This window comes from Natator depressus, chromosome 7 (genome assembly GCF_965152275.1).
Source record: "Natator depressus isolate rNatDep1 chromosome 7, rNatDep2.hap1, whole genome shotgun sequence".
NCBI lineage: Eukaryota > Metazoa > Chordata > Testudines > Cheloniidae > Natator > Natator depressus.
In genome coordinates, this window is record NC_134240.1 from 71,448,672 (window position 1) to 71,465,452 (window position 16,781).

At 39.5% G+C, this 16,781-nt stretch overlaps 1 protein-coding gene across 5 annotated transcripts in view; it reads right to left on the reverse strand.

Moving 5' to 3' along the window:
* The window catches only part of LOC141990910 (GRIN2-like protein), a 39,631-nt gene that overhangs the window by 654 nt on the left and 22,196 nt on the right, over positions 1-16,781 (reverse strand). For 4 of the 5 annotated variants that reach the window (XM_074958743.1, XM_074958744.1, XM_074958746.1 and 1 more), the window contains exon 2: positions 13,347-16,352. In XM_074958743.1, coding sequence (XP_074814844.1) covers positions 14,533-16,338 — 1,806 coding nt within the window. In that variant the 5' untranslated portion in view covers positions 16,339-16,352 and the 3' untranslated portion in view covers positions 13,347-14,532. Of the gene's footprint in view, positions 1-1,340; positions 1,505-2,559; positions 2,841-5,765; positions 5,861-13,346; positions 16,353-16,781 lie in introns of those variants that run through there. The other variant, XM_074958747.1, reaches the window with a different exon arrangement.

The window sequence follows — 16,781 nt, forward strand, 5'->3', positions numbered from 1 at the left end:
CAGTTTCAAAACCACATGGGCCACCTGAACAGCATTTTCTGCCAAACACATAAGGATATTAGATGCAGACTGAGTCAGCTCCTTGTTCTTTAAAGCTGTCTAATCATTTATTGGATTAAGAAAGTGGATGATTCAAAGATGTAGTAACAGTATACAATGTGTTTCACCTCTTAAATCATAGGTTTGGATCAAGGCTAGGTTGGTCATTACTAACATCTGATGCGTGTTCAGTGGCCCACATGAAGTGAATTAGTGGTCTTGATCCGATTCCTACTAGAAAAATGTACAGATCACAAAAACCATTTCAGCTGACACTAATATGCCCTACAGTTGGGCAGTCATAGCAGAGAGGTCAAGGACTGCATAGGCCAATGAGCCAATTACTTTAGTAATTCTTGAAGGGATGCATCCAGAGAGGGTAAAGGGCATGTTGACAGCATTGTGTAGGGAAGTTTGCACTACAGCTGCTTGTGCTGTAGCTGATCTATGGGAAATACAAATAACTTCAGTATTCAGGGCTACCAGTCACTTTTCACAAGCACTAAAAATTAACACTCCCCAAGTCTTCCCACATCCAAAAATAAAATAATTTATTAATTCCCTTAAATAATGCCTGACCAAAAATCATCATAAAATATATGAAATAATATATTCCTAGAAATTACCTTGGAATTGGTACATATCTTTCACTCATTATAATACAAAGAGGTGGAAAAGTTAAATACCTTTAATTTGACTAGTCAAAAAGTAATAATACACAAGCTTTTGACAAGAGATTCCTTTGCAGCAGTTTGGGGCATTTTTAGCAACCTTTTTTCTAAGGATATATACAGCTATGAACATTTTTCCATATATTGTTGAAGTGCAATGGGCTTAAAATAATCTCTTCCCAATTCTCACTCCCACTCCCCCCCACATTGAGGTCAGGATACAGGACTAATGCTGCAAACCAGGACTGTTTTCTGTAATTTGAGGCCTCTGACAATCCTAATCTATGCCACTGCTTTAAAACTATTTCTCTCCAATTGTATGAGGGATGTCCAAACGTTGTCCTACTAAATACCACGTTTAAACCTCTTAATTGCTTTTAACCGAGAAGCTTGCAACAGCCTTTATCCCGAACATGGGAGTATGCCCCTTAAAAACTACATATCCCAGCATGCAGTATGGACCCTTGCATATTGAGAGTATAATATTCACAGGCCACACACACTTCTCTTTAAAGATAGGGGCAGCAGCAGGCCATTTTTTAGAAAGCCACAAACTACATGTTAGCTACCCCTGTACTGAACAGCCTGATGTTTTCATTCATAGTTGGAATTAACAGCGGATTTTTGTACCTGACAGGCAGCAGGAGGCTCCCCAGTGTCCCTGAATCCAGCACAGAGCATTGACTGCCGAACTCTGTCTCCCCAGAACTTCTTTAGGCGACATGTACTGAAATCTATGACTGGTAACTTGGCCTGGTTCAAAACCTCAGACAAAGCCAGGTTTCCTTTCCCACCTTAAATAGATAAAATAGATGAGAAAAGGGAACATGAAAAACATTTCCGTTCTAAATATGAACATTTCAGGTGACATGGAATGTAATTTAACAGTATTCATGTACAAGTTACAAGAACTTGGGTCTACTTTGTTCCAGATTAAAAGATTCCCACCATTCCACTTTTGTTTCCAATTTGTTAATTCAGATTTTTTGTTTGTTTTAAATAGTCATATTGTGTATGTGTTTATTTCACAAGTATAGTCAACTATGAAATTGCATTTCCCCACAATTTATTGTCACAGGATCCAACTATTCATTCATCCCTGGGCAGGGTCATGGTATGGTGGCAGGTCAGTAGAGGGAGGTTTGTAATCCTGCTGTCCAGTTTTATCTATTTTGCAGATAATGAGACTTCAGTCTCCAGGACTAAAGAGCCTGGCACTTTTCATGGGCATTAGTTAGAATATCAGCTCTTTGGGGCAAGGATTGTATCACAGATGTTTGTACAGTGCTTAAAATGGGGCTGTAATCCAGACTGGAACCTCAAATGTGCTACCCAAATATAAAATAAATAAATACATACATACATTAACATGAAAACAGGGAAGAACCTCAGAATAAAATCTGAATGGTTGTTGAAAGATTTAGCTGTGCAAGTATGCAGGTATTATGGTAGCATGGGCAGTAACTGTTACCAAAATGTCACGTACACTCTTTGGGGCAGGGACTGTTCTGTGTTTATGCAGTACCTAGCACAATAGGGTTCTTGACTTTGACTGGGACTCCTAGGTGCTATGGTTATACTGTTATAACAGTAACATTTAAGAGAATAAGTCAGTCACCTATTTCAAGAAGTGCTGTTATACTAGGTAAGCTATTTGGTTTTCTTGTGCCTCAGCATATAGGAAGGTACCCTGCCTATATTGCTATGTGCTTTTAAAAGAATCCTCCTCTATATCATTGGAATTTCAAAGAGTAACTGGCTCAAAGTTGGTCTCTGACAGGCATTCACCTTCCACAGACTCGTGAAGTCTAACCTCTGAACCCATGCTATGAGAAGCACTCAGAAGTACCTCTTGTGTTCCCCCATCCAGTCACCCAACAGAATTGTCCTGGATGAAGAGTGCTGTCTCTCTTAGGCAGGCAGGCATAGTGAATAAAATGGTTTGTTATAATGTCTTCTACAGGCTTGACCAAGGCAATGTCATAATCCAGCTCATTTAGGTGAGGGTAGCAGAAATGCTCATGCTGATAAATTCGCTTCACACGGTAGACTCGCTCTGTGGATTCGGTATGATTAAGGTTATGCTTGCCCAGGAGAATTCGCCAGTTTGCTGCATCTTCTACCTTTCCTCTAAAAAATTAAAACAACAGAGGGTGTCATTATATTGAACCTAATGCCCTCTTTTTAATGAGTTTTTTCCACCTAATTATTATGTGCAATACTCCCCACACTCACATAATTGACCAGAAGGCTGTTTACCCCAAACTTGCAATTATATCAAATGTTGTGAGTTTAAAATGACATTGTTTAGAAGTGCAAAATGGTAGCCTGCTGAAATGAGTGGGGGTGTATTTATGATGAAAAATGAGATCCTGCCAAAGAAGTAGATTAGAAATTACTTTAAAGGATTCTGCTGACACAATAAATGTAAAGAGCAGCTTTCCTAGTATTTAACAGCAGCAAAGATACAGTTTGACTTTTCACTGCAGGAGGAAACAATGCATCATTATTTACAGCAGGCCTCCATATAAAGTGGGAATAAACATATTATAGATGCTTAGGAGGTATCTATAAAATACAACAGTAAAAAGCAGGTTTAGAGGCTTAGTGCACTTGTCCTTCTCCTTTGGACACTGCACATGAATGTATAACAAGGTTTTGCATCAAAGATTCAGTACCATTTCTAGCTGACTGAGAAAAAGGAATGGATTTTATACATTTCTTTAGGGTAAAATGCATTCCTCCTGAGTAAATGTGCTTTATACCAGGAACTTCAGCTCTCATTCAGGAAGTATTTACTGGGACTATTCCTGTGCTTAAAGATAGGTACATGCTTAAGTACTTGCTGAGTTGAGGCCTAAATGAGGACTGGGGAGAATGGAATTCATTCCCTCACTGCTCTAACTATGGGCAGGACATAGGACTTGTAGCTTTAGATGGGATTTCTAGCTACTGAATCTGTCAAGCTTTACCACCGTGCAGCTTAAGTGGCATGACAGGCTTTACACAGGGTCTTTGCAATAGGGTGAATTTTAATCTTACACCAAATTACATATTGGCATGGAGGTTGGCCAGATATTTTTCAGAAAGTTTGAAGTTTTCTTAGTTAGACTGTAACTTACTGAATAGTTGGAATGACTTGTTGAACAAGATGAATGCAAGATCAATTGCATTAGTTTCTATTGTTACTTGTTTTACACTGTACTTCACCTGCATGGCTTCTCCATACTGTATAAACTAAAAACTACATTACAATTATTTTAAAAGGGGAGTTACCAAATTTGTGACACATTCACAGGTGATTATCATACATGGTACAAGAAAAGGAACATTAAATACAAATAAAATTTACCGAGTACAGAAAATAACTGCTTTATGTGTCATTATATGAAAGAATAATAGTGGTTTTTTGTTTGTTCAAGAACAAGTGTGGAACATTGATCGCAGAAAGCAAGACATTTTAAGAACTGGGTAAATCCATATTTGCTTGATTTTATTCCTTTCTGTGATGGTATATTTCTCAGTCCACGTAAAAAAACTAGAAGTTCTTTTGACCTCATTTATATGCTTTCTTTCAATATATTTTCCTAAGTAATATCCCATGGTTGTCATCTTTTGCATTTTGATGGATTTTTCTTTTGCTATTAACACCCTAATTGCTAGGTTATGTTCCCCAGTTTATATTCCTGGGGGAATTCTGCACCACTGTGCAATGCAGAATTTTCCAGAAATTAACGAGCACACAGAATTTCCTTTGCCCCACAGAAATGGGCTGCAGTGCTGCTAGCTGCCACTAGGGGCTGCTGGACCCAGCAGAGCACAGCTCACACATAGAAGACACCGCTGTGAGGGAGGGGGAGAGAGCTAGAGGGTTCCTGGCAATTGCAGTTCCCAGCATGCCCTGAGGGAAGGAGAGGGCAGTGCGCAGGAAACTCCGTGAAAACCTGACACTGAGCATCAGGTTGTTTCTCCCTCTGGATCCTTGGGCTCTGGCGGGTAGGGAGGCAGGTGTCTGGACTAGGAGGCTCCACGGCTGGGCTCTGGGGAGGAGGGGGTTCGGATGTATTGGCTGGGGGGGGCGTGCGGCTAGGCTCTGTGGGGGAGGGGTTGTGGGTATCTTCCCCCTCCCCCCCACTGGGCTCTGGTGGGTGGGGAAAGGGAAAGAGAAATAGGAACTGGGTTGTCATAGGGTTTCTTTGTTCCTGGGGGAATTTTTGTGTGTGTCTGTATTGTTAGAGACATACCTGCTGACAGGTATTTTGAAATAAATTATCAAAATAATTGAAACTGGTGTGATTATGTAGTGTTATTTTGACAAATAAAATCTGCAGAATTTTAAAATATTGTGCGCAGAATTTTTAGTTTTTTGGCCTTGAATGCCCCAGAAGTAAGTTTAAGAACCACCCCACTGGTGTGCACAATTTCCCTTGATCAGTAGGGTTATCATACGTCCATATATTCCCAGACATGTCTGGCTTTTTGATTCTTAAATCACCATCCAGGAGGAATTTTTAAATATCTGAAAACGTCTGGGATTTTGCCATTATTATTTTTCCCCAAAGAAGAGTTGATCATTCAAGAAAGAGACTGAATGTTGATCACTCGAGAGAGTGCCTGTCTTTTCCCCCTAGCTCCCAGCGCTTGCACTGCAAAACAGCTGTTTCGTGTGGCTGGGAGGGATGGAGAAGGAGAGGGAACACGGCACGCTCAGGGGAGGAGGCAGGGCCGGGCCAGGGATGGAGTTGGGGCAGGGACTTCGGGGAAGGAGTTGGAATGGGGGCAGGGAAGGGTTGGATTTGGGGCGAGGTGGGGGGTTCGAGCAAATCCCCCCCGCCCCCCGTGGAATGTTCTCTTTTTTGAATGTTCAAATACGGTAACCCTAATTTCTGTCAGTCTTTCTGATGTCCCTTTTCATGGTGGCTCTGAGTCACAATGGCTGAAGTACAGAATACATCTAATTCTGCACTTATTTCTGCTTTCAGTGGTAATGAGTATATAAAAATATATTTCATAACCTCCAAGAACTGAAGCAAAAACTGCAAATGTAAAACTTACTTCTGGAAGCAGTGGGCAGCAGTGAGAACCCAGCTTTTGTGAATGAGAGTCCCTCCACAAACATGAATAAATTTGCTATTTGTTCTAGTCCAAACCTAGAAAGAAAAATAAAGTTAGAAAATAGTAGAACTTTATGTCAGAGGAGATGTCATTCTTGGGCACTTGAAAGGAATGGATGAACTAATGGTGGCTAATGGATGAACTAAAGTGCTCTCTACTGAGCAATATGTGTTACTAGCAGTTGTGGAAGAAATCTGTTTACCCCGGCATTCTTTTTTCTGTGTGTAAAATGATGCTAAAGAATTGTTAAGAAAGACCTGTCTGCTAATGCCATTGTGGAATAAAGATGGGGTACAGAAAACCACTGTTAACTAATAAGCAATAATTATGAAGATATTTGTATGTCCAGACTGCCACGCCCTCATTATTATGTTTTACTGCTGTAATCTGGTCTTTTCTAGCATTGAGGCCAGCCCTATTGCCCCCTCAAGTCTATTCAAAACATTGTTGCAAGGATCATTTACCTTGTTTGTTGTTCTCATCACATCACTCCCTTCTTTGCATCCCCCTATTGGTTCCTCTTCCAACATTGCAGTAAACACATGGAGGGTAACAACATTAATATGGAAGACAAGGATAGAAGAATCTTGCACGGAAGACTATTTTGTGTTTTGTTTGTGAATCCTATCACAGCCCATTATCTCTCATTTTATTTAAATCATAGGTTATTATAAGTTATTTTTAACTTAATTTTCCCTTGCATGTTATCCATTTCCACGTCCAAATTATCAGATGTCAGCCACACTTCAATTATTGATTCTTTATATATACATCCCATTCTCTTCCCTGACCGAGCTTTCTCCTGCAGAAATATAGTCTTCTTTGATGACCAAGAAAAATGTATCAGTTGTGGAAAGTAGGGGACTATCTGAGTTAGAGGTTCTGGAGAAACCAGTTTATAAAAGACTCCTTCTGGATGAATGAGACCATGGTCTCCATTTTTTATTGTGGTGGAATAATTCAGTCACATACCAATCTACTTTGCTTAGATACAAAACAGACGATATTACTAATGATGAAAATGTGTTGCTGTCTTGAAGTTCTGTATTTTCACCAATGTCATACAGAAATACCCTCCATCCCTCTTCTTTCTATTTCATCCCCCTTGCCTGCGTCTGTAACCAAGTCTTCATTATTTTCTAGGGAATTATTTTCCCATGAAGCTGCTATACAATTCTTGGTTTTAAAATTTATTTTTAAAGTGGCCAGTCTTCCTACTATTAAATATACAGGGCAGTTAAAGAGAGAAAAGAAAATTTCACTAGTTGGTTTCAGGGGGGTTGGGATGACTAAATCCTTAATTAAATGTGCTTCCATCAACTTTTTGGAAAGTATACTTCAATTCAGGTTTGATGGCTACATACTGTAGCTCACAAATATTTTACAACCATAAGAAACTACTTATATATAAAATTATATAAATAGTTCTTAGACCGCAATCCCTTTATTTAAAGATTTGTGAAAAGCACTCTTTATACATACATACATTTTACCATTGACTTCAGTAGGAGAAGCTTGTGGCACAATATAGAGACACAAGTTACATTCACTTGCTTGGCTGCACACACACTCTTAATAACTGTATTATTGACTTCAATAAAAATGTTGTACTGACAAAGGACAGCCAGGTTTGTTCCTCTGTCTAAAGGTCATTGTTACCTGTAATGAGACTTGCCAAGGCCAAGAATGTGGCCTTACTTCGTTGCCTGATATAATCCTCTCCACCGTGTTTGGTTGAAAATATGGAACCCCACAGTTTGTTGGCCAATCTAAAAGACACAGCTAAATAAATGAAGCCCGCAAGATCATGTTCTAATCGTAGTAGGCTGATTCTGGAATGATGGGGCATGCAACTCAAACATGCAGAGAATTTGGAAAAATGGGGTAAAATGACAATCATTAACAATGTACTGTATTCACCAGCCTTGTATACATATTACTCTCTTTTGTACAATTATGCATGCATGTATAGGGATAGTAAAAAAGTTAATAGATTTTAAAACTTCAAATAGATCAATAAAATACATGGAAGAGTTTATTATGTGAGCTTATTAGTTTTTATACCCACAGCTGCTATTTTCAAATGTCTATGACTAGTTTGCTTTTGGGCCAAAATTCCTTTTGCTTCTCAATTTACAAATGATTGTTTCTCTGGAATGTGTGATCACTTTCTGTTTGACTACTTTGGAGATATCTTATTGTGAGAAGATTTTCAGATCTTTTATTGGTTTTGTGTTACTGGTTTATTGGACACATTCTTTTGAATTTTCACTCAGATACCTCAAACTGCATCTTTCAGAAACTTCATATTTACCATGGATGCACCAGGCAATAGGGACAAATGCCCTTGACAGGTTTGAAGAAATGTGAATTAAAAGTACAATGTTGGGTATTTAAAAATAGCCCACCCTTCATCAGGAGCCTGATCCTGCAATCTCTAGTCACACAATTGGTTCCAGTGTGTAAATCAGGTGCATGACAATCTTGCCAGGTGTCAGTGCCATCATTGGAGTCTCCAAGACTTCCCTTTTAAAATGGGGCTTTCAAAATATTAACAGAAATGGCAACTTCTGACCTAGGAGCAGAAGAAATGACTTATTTGGGCTATTAGGTGGGGTTGCTCAGCACTTGACCAAAGAAAGATATCCCCATGGAACCCAAATAGCTCCTTCTAATTTGACCCGAGGTGCCCCGTTTCACCTCATGGTATTAATTATTATTATTATCTGTTGTTTTTTTTTTGCCAGTTTCTAGAGAGCAGCCATTAGGGTTTGGTATCATTAACAGCCAACAGTGTTATGGCACTAATCAAGTCATATTTATAGTAGATATATTGCAGATGCGGAGAAGGGGGAACATTTGGCAACAGAGAGCACTATTAAGCAGGGAAGGAACGAGCTTATCAAATAAGTTTAAGCGTGTGCACAGGATCTGCTGAATTAAAATCCACTGGCTAATGGCATTAGCCTGTTTAATAGTTTTTTCAAAAAAAGAGATCATGTAGTGTCAACTTACCGACGTTCAGGAATTTGGGATGACGTGCATTCTGGACTGAAGATGCTTGTGCTAAAGAAAGCACTAACAGCAGCATAAGCAAACCGTCTACAATCATTGTCAAGAACTTGATCAGACGAGAAAAGAAGAGAGACTGACTTTTTGTACTGCAGCACAAGTGTCATTACTGAACATGACACTGGAGGGACAGGACCATAAACACCACAGCTTGTTGTTACTTTCATGATAAATACAGCAAAACAATGCAGGGCAGATCAAAACACCAAGGCCTGGATGGTTCTGCCTGTGGTTAGCATTCTTGTTATGACTGGCTGTGGGAGGGTGGTTCTCATCAGCAGTTTTACACTGGAAGGCACAAACAAAATGGGCATTTCTGCAAGGTACTGTTGTATATTTAGGGAATTTTGGTCCAACATCCACTTTATGATTAATGATTTACAAGCTCAAATGAAGAAAGCCATTGAATTTTTATTACTTGATAAAAATGAGTGGCAGATCCAACCACTGAGCAGCAGATGGGGCTAGGGAACCTATTTTCTATGAAGTAACACAAACAGACTTTAATTCATTGAAAGCTCTTGACCCAGATTCATTAAATTATGCTACCTTTAACCACATAGGGAACAAAATCTCTCCTCATGAGGCTGAACAGCTTGCAACACCATGTGGTTAATTGTTGCTGGGGTTGCTTTTTTGCCAGTAAGAAAACAGTATGTGGTTGGAAGAGGGTTAAGATTTTTTGGCATCATTTCCTCATTCGTGTTTATTCCCTTCCTTTTAAAAATTCCCTTGAAATGTTGTCTGAGCAATGTATTCTGTCGTATATGGATGGCTGATAATAAGATAGATGGCATCTGTTTAGGTCACATATTAGTTGGGATTAATGCTTCTAAAGACTTACTAGACTTACAGACTACAGCTTAGTACTCTGCTATCTGAATGCATTGACCCTTCTGCATGTGATGACTGTAAGCTCAAGACCCAGAATTTCTAGAGCTTTAGAGAGGCAGAAACTGTACATTTGAACAACTGCAGCAAAGCCTGCAAGTGTGTTTCTTGATCTGATACAGACAAGAGTTAAATGTGTGACGAGATTGGACATCCAGCACTTCCCCTGAAAGGATGTTCCACAGTCTAACAGCTCTTACCATAAGAAAGGTTTTTCTGATATTCAACCTAAGTTTCCTTTTCTTAATTAAATCCCATTATTCTTTGGGGCTTTCTTTTCCTAACAGGGGCTTCAGTTCCGCAAGCCCACATCAGCCCTGAAAGGGGGTGACAGGAAGAGGAAATGAACCAGTTGTACAGTACTCCGCAATGGCAGTTGCAATCTCTCTAGGCCAGGAGGCTGAATCTCTCATTTTATAAAGTGGTGGTGATGGTGAGAACATTCATTCTTAAAACAACCAGTGTCTTTAGCTGCAAGACTGACATTTCATCTTTCCAAATGAGAAAAACACATAGATCTTGTTCCTCTACAAATTACACTTTCCATGCAAAATGAACACACATCCTGTTACCTTTCTGCCCTATTGCAGAGCTAGCCTATTTAGAATGTCCAGTTCAACACAGGAGGCTAGACAGCACTACTCATTTTCATTGTCTGTAGTGATACAAGGGTGTGCGGTAGTTACAGGCATATTGAAAAAATAAGGGCTCTGCCCAGAGGAACTTACAATCACCGGTTTCTTATCCTCAAATGGCTAGATGAATCCAGCGACATGAACTATTAACGGGGTGAGATTTTAAAAAGATGTGGGTTAGACATTGGTTTTTAATTGAGCCCTTCATTTCAAAGCTATTTTGCTGAAGAAAGTGAAAAAAAATGTAATTTATAAACCAAATAAACCCCATAATCTCTATCTTCCTAGCTAAGAAAGCAAGACATAAATGACTAGTGTCATGAAGAGTTCTGTATGGTTATTTAGCCCACGCTAAGGGTTTACTGAAAGGACTTATTTCCATCTAATAAACCATTCTTCTCCCACCCCTTTTTTCCAATTAACAATACTACTTAACACTAATATAGCATTTTTCATTTTCAAAGAGCTTTGAAACCATGAATTAATCACCTCAACATGGCTGCAAGGAACAGTTGCAAGTATTACCTTCACAGTTGGGAAAACTCATGAGAGCAGTGTCTTGCCCAAGTGACAGAGAATGTAAGGGTCAGTTCCAAGACTAGAACTCAGAAATTTCTGGCTCCCAATCTTGTGGTAAGAGCCCCACATCAGACATTATGGCTTAGCCGCACCCTTCCCCAAAGTGTTTTTCCTACAAAGAACTATATGACTTTGTTCTAATTTTAACAAGGAACAACCTTCTGTCCCACCAAGGACCTCTTACCTCACCACACTTACTGGCAGATCACTATTTCCTTGGATTTACAAAAAAGCTAAATAGTTGTGTAATGAGCCTGCCACCACAGAAGTGATCCTTTCTTATTGCTTCAGATCATAAGTACGGCAGGAAGAAATGCCTCCCCAAACACATACATCTTTGAACAACTGGCTAATTGCCTTATAGGGAGTAGGGATTCTTTTCCTCTGAAGTACCAGCAATTAGCCACACTGGGAGGCAGAATACCAGGTTGTCTTGAATTCATTGCCAGTTTGCATTCTTTCACATGAAGGCAAGTGGAGCCTCTGGGGATGGAAATTCTCATCTTGGAGTCCTGGTGCAGATTCAGGTGCACCAAGCTCAGAGTATATGGTTTATAATCCCAGGGCCAGATTAAAAAAAGATCAACAGGCATATTTTTTATTTTTATTATTTTAGTAAGTGCTGGTGTTATTTGTAGTCTCTCAAAAAAACTGGAGCCTGGTTAGTGCTCATGAAAGTCTTGGAGATCAAAGAACTCCAACCAAGAACAGGTACAGCATAGATGGTTATTTTGCAAGTTTCTTCTTCCCTGCCTAGCCCAATTAATCTCTAATACTGATCTTGAGGGGCCACTTTCAATAAGCGAGAGAGGGTCTAATTCAGTTCTTGGCCTCTTCTCCAAGATTGGAAACAGCAGATTTAATGATATTGATACTTGTTTATTGGTAACTGGACTAAGATAACTCATTTCACACATACTACCTAATAAACACCCACATCAGGTATTACCTATTCTCAGTCAACGCCAATTTGGACTAGAGCTGAACCAGTGACCTAGAAGGGAACAGCTTTGTAACTTATACTTTAAGCAAGCCGTGAGCCATCCAGAATCCATGTGTTCAGTTTCTAGCTAGTCCTTCTAGTGCTAAGTTACCATTCTCTACAATTTATTAATTAGCCACTATCTTCATAGTTCCAACATGCCCTTCTCCCCAGCATCTAGACAGGTCAGCACCAATTGTTATCCAGAATAGCAGCTTCTGGTTTTTGGAACATAAATTTGGTGCCAATTCTCTTTCAACAGCTGTTAGTTAAATTTTAAATGCAGACAAGCCTGAATCTACAGCATTCCAGGTCATTAGAACTCAGAAGTCAAAAACTACTGTTCTGCCTCTGATAAATCTAACCCCAGTTCCATGAACATTCACAACAAGAATTTTGAACAGTGGTCAAAAATGGAAAAGATTCAATGAACGTGTTACCTGACAGGCATTTAGATTCAAAATGCGAAAAGTAACTTTCCAAGGACCACATCCAAAGTGAAAAAAGAGGCAGTTTAAAAAAAGAGGCAGTTTTCATATTTCATCCACAGAGTTAATATTCAGATGAATATTTTAGTTTTCCTAAATTCCCATTAAAAATCTCTTCTATTTTAATCCTTTCCAAAAGCAAAGGAAATCCGCAGATGCACACACTATATTTGTTAACAAGCCACAGTGACTCAGTTAGAAGCCTAAAGACCTGAAATGCCCAAAATAAGGGAGTATCTGGTTTTTTTGATTAGCAAGACATTGGCCTGATTGCCTTGGTGTCCTTCCCCTTCATTTGCTGTTTATTTTTCTCCTACAGTGATAATCAGATATTGGTAATGTAGTAGCAAATCTGTGCCAGTACAGTACTATAGGTTTATTCACTGCAGCGGTTTATATAACCTAGTAGTTGTAGTACTAGCTTCTAATCTACACTGTATAGCAGCCTATCATTGTTTAAGAGACAGTGATCCTAATTGGTCTCTTCTTCCACTTACAATTCCCTTCTAATCAATACCAATACTATTTTAGGACTTCTTACAATTATTTTGAAAAAAATTACAGTGATCAGAACTATTCCATTATTTTCAAATGATTTCCCAAAATTTGTGTGTGAACACACACACAAATTTTGGGAAGAGGGGATCCTACAGTTCACATGGCAAATCAATTAGCTGGAAATTTTAACCTTATAGTTTAAGTTGCATTATATTAAAAGCAAATGAACAGAAACCTGACTTTAGGAACATGTTTCACTCCAGCCAAATGAGGACACGAGGTTGGTGGAGGGATAGCTCAGTAGTTTGAGCATTGGCCTGCTAAACCCAGGGTTGTGAGTTCAATCCTTGAGGGGCCCATTTAGGGATCTGGGGCAAAAACTGGGGATTGGCCCTGCTTTGAGCAGGGGGTTGGACTAGATGATCTCCTGAGGTCCCTTCCAACTCTGATATTCTATGACTATGACTTCTATGAGGGCAAGTTGCTCAGGATGGTCCCTCTGCTAGTGTACTGTACACATCCAAATAGGCATCCCTGTGACTATACATTTATCACATATGCAGTTTTTAAAAAAATCACAATTCAATGTAGATGCACATCCAGAAATCACTAAAAATTACATTTAATGTCAGGAAACCAAACTGACCACTTATAATCTGTAATATAGACACAGTATGACAGACTAACCTGAGATCCTTTTTTTGTGTCATGTGTTTGTAAGAAAGAGTTATTCAGGATAAAATTCACATTACATGAGTCATTCATGATTCATTAGGTATCTTTGGTAATATTGTACATTTATGTCTTAGTTACATTGCAAGTACTAATTCCTTTGGATACTTATCGTGTAATTCATTATAACTATATAGACTAATTTAAGTGATGTTGCAGTAGTGTCGTCTATCTATACATTGTCCGTGACACATGTGATGTATAGAATTAAGTCAGACTAGCAGAATTGAAGTTACTCTGCACATTTATATTACAGATCACTCTTACTCGTTAGCTATATAGCAATTACAGTGTAATTAATATTATGCCCTTTATATATTACTAAAGTGGTAATTATGGCTCTGTAAAGTCTAAAATGCAATTAAGTTATAGTTTTTAAAAACAGCATACTATTTCCCCAAACAATTTCAATCTAATAGGATGCTAAAGAATGTAAGTTGTATTTTTAAAAAGTTTTCCTAACTAGAAATTATTAAAGTACAAAGTACAATAACATGACCTTAAAAGATCTGTCTTTTAGAAAAAAAGTGTATCACTGCTTGTAATATTATTCACATCTAATACACAAGGACAGAGGAGTACTATAGTAAACAAAAAAGTCAAGGAGCTACAAATATACAACCCTTCTGCTTTCTCCGGTAATAGATCTCCTTGGAGTTTCTTGTTGAGTTCTCAGGTAATAGATCTCCTTGGAGTTTCTTATTTTATGTCAACTCACAGTTTCCCACCCTATTCTAAAGTGACTGGATTGTCCACACTAGCTGCGTTAAGTCTTAAGATGTAATGTTTATTTACAAGACAGTTTAAATGTTGCAGTCATGTAGCTATGTTCACTCCACAACAGTATTGGAACGGGCACAGCAGCTTGGGTGTCTCAAAGAGTGCATCATTGTTCTAAATGGCCTTTTCTTTGCCTCTTTAGCTGGAGGTGACTCCTCAGTACTTTTCCTAGAGAGCTCTATAGGCTCTGTCTGGAATTGTTCTATCTGAATTTCAAGATGTTTTTGAATGGCTAATCCAAGAACTTCTGGGTCCACGGCTGCCCCATATACTTCCCATGTCATCCCTTCATCATCCCATCTCACTTCACGTACTGGAGACTTTGGGGCCTCTTGGTCATGTTCTAAATTAACCTCTGGGAACACATGAGGGTGACCTTCAGCTACAACAGATGGGCTTGTGGCCACAGACTTGCATTCCACTGTTGAAATGGTTTGTACCTCTGCATCTTTGCACTGAAGAGGAGATTTCAGTCCTTTGGTTAAGTCATTCATAGAGGTCATAGTCCATGTGTCTTTAGTCTTCATTATCAAATCTGCACGTTGCTGGTCATGCAACACAATGTAAGAAGCCTTCGTTTCCTGTTGAGCTCTGCTCTGTTGAATGCAGTGCTGAGCATGTGACAGATGCTCCCCAGGAACACTACAGCATTTCAGGATTCGCTTTGCATCCAGACCTGATTCGCTAACAGATGACACAAGTTTAGGAAAGGTCATGATATCTGAAGTAGGCAAGGACTGACGATATCCAGGAGTTACCTGTTCTCTTCCCGATTCACTAACTGAGCATACCAACCTTGGAACAAGTTGAAGAGATGGTATTGGCAAAGAATGGCAATAGGCAGAAACAGTGCCGTCTATCTTCATAGCAGAGTCCTGCCTTGCACTGCAGGGTAGAGCAGTGCTGTTGTGAATTGTCATCACTGTGGCAGGGTATATACTGCTTGATACGTTATTGTAAGTCATGCCACCTTGACTAAGCCCAATTGATTGACTGCACATTGTCCTGTTTGGGAAACCACTTCCTGGCATGTGTGGTCCTAGAACGGCAGTGTGAAATGTTCCAGGATCTGTATAAATGGTAGTGTTATATGTTATACCACCACTGTCAAAGCTGTTTGTGGGCACTTTTTGGTCGCTATATGACGTGGGAATCTGAGTCACCCGGTTTTGATAGTTAGGAGTATTTTCATATGTTCCAGAGCCATATCTCGGTCTTAGGAAAGACGTGTTATGCACTGATGTATCATAACTACTGCTAGAAGAACTTATAATGGAGTGTGTGGCACTGGTTTCCATGTGGGTGACAGAACTCTGCTGCTTGCAACTGCATATTAGGTCAGAATGGCTTCTCTGAACTGCAGCTTCCAGTCCTTCCGTTCTATTCACTCTTTGCTGGTGTGTATCACAGACTGAAGAAATGTTTTCAACAGTGCTACTCTTGACATGCATCCTAGTGTCCTTTTCTTCCAGGGATATTGGAATCTGGTCAACGGTCAGGAAGCGGTTTGTAGTGGTAGCTCTGTTCTGCACATTATCACCTGGTGACTGATCACTCGTGGTTCTGACAGCAGATGAACTTTCCACCATTCCCAACTGTGTAGAAGACCATTCAGAACTAGGGGTACGTCCAACATCATTCTCACTCACCTGTGTTTGGCAGACAGTACTACTGAGGCTCTTCTTGAGATCTTGTTTGCTGCTCTGTCTTTCATCAGAACTCACTTGCCCAATGCACGCCAGACTTGAGGAGCTCTTAGACAGAGGGTGGCTGTTCAGATTCAGGGGATGGTGGCAAACAGAATTTAGTGTTTCCTGAGGGGAATGGGTTTGGACCTGGTGGCTGTTGGCTGCCATGGCAAATAAGAGACCTGCAGGAAGGAAAGAGACTTTAAAAAACAATTCAAGAAGGAATATGTAATTAGCAATACTCAAGATCAGGAAATACTTATCATCCCTATGGAGCCATTGCTTAGGCTTCCCTTGCTTTTTATAGTCAAAAGCATGTGCCTCCAGAGATCAAAGTACAACATCTTTCTTTATCCTCAAGTGGATCAGCTTGTTTTTACCATTAAGATTGTTATACAAAGGATGTTTTTCCCAAATTGGGTTTGTACTTCATGATACAGAAGGAGAGTCAAGTCTCTCCTGAGTTTACTGAAAAACACTTCTTACGATGTCCAGAGACAGGCACTGTGACACCCACAACTTAACTGAAGGGAAGGCACATTTTTAAACAAAGATGAACACTCAGGAGAAAAGTTATTAGGAACCTAAGTTAAACAGCTGTTGTGACAAAC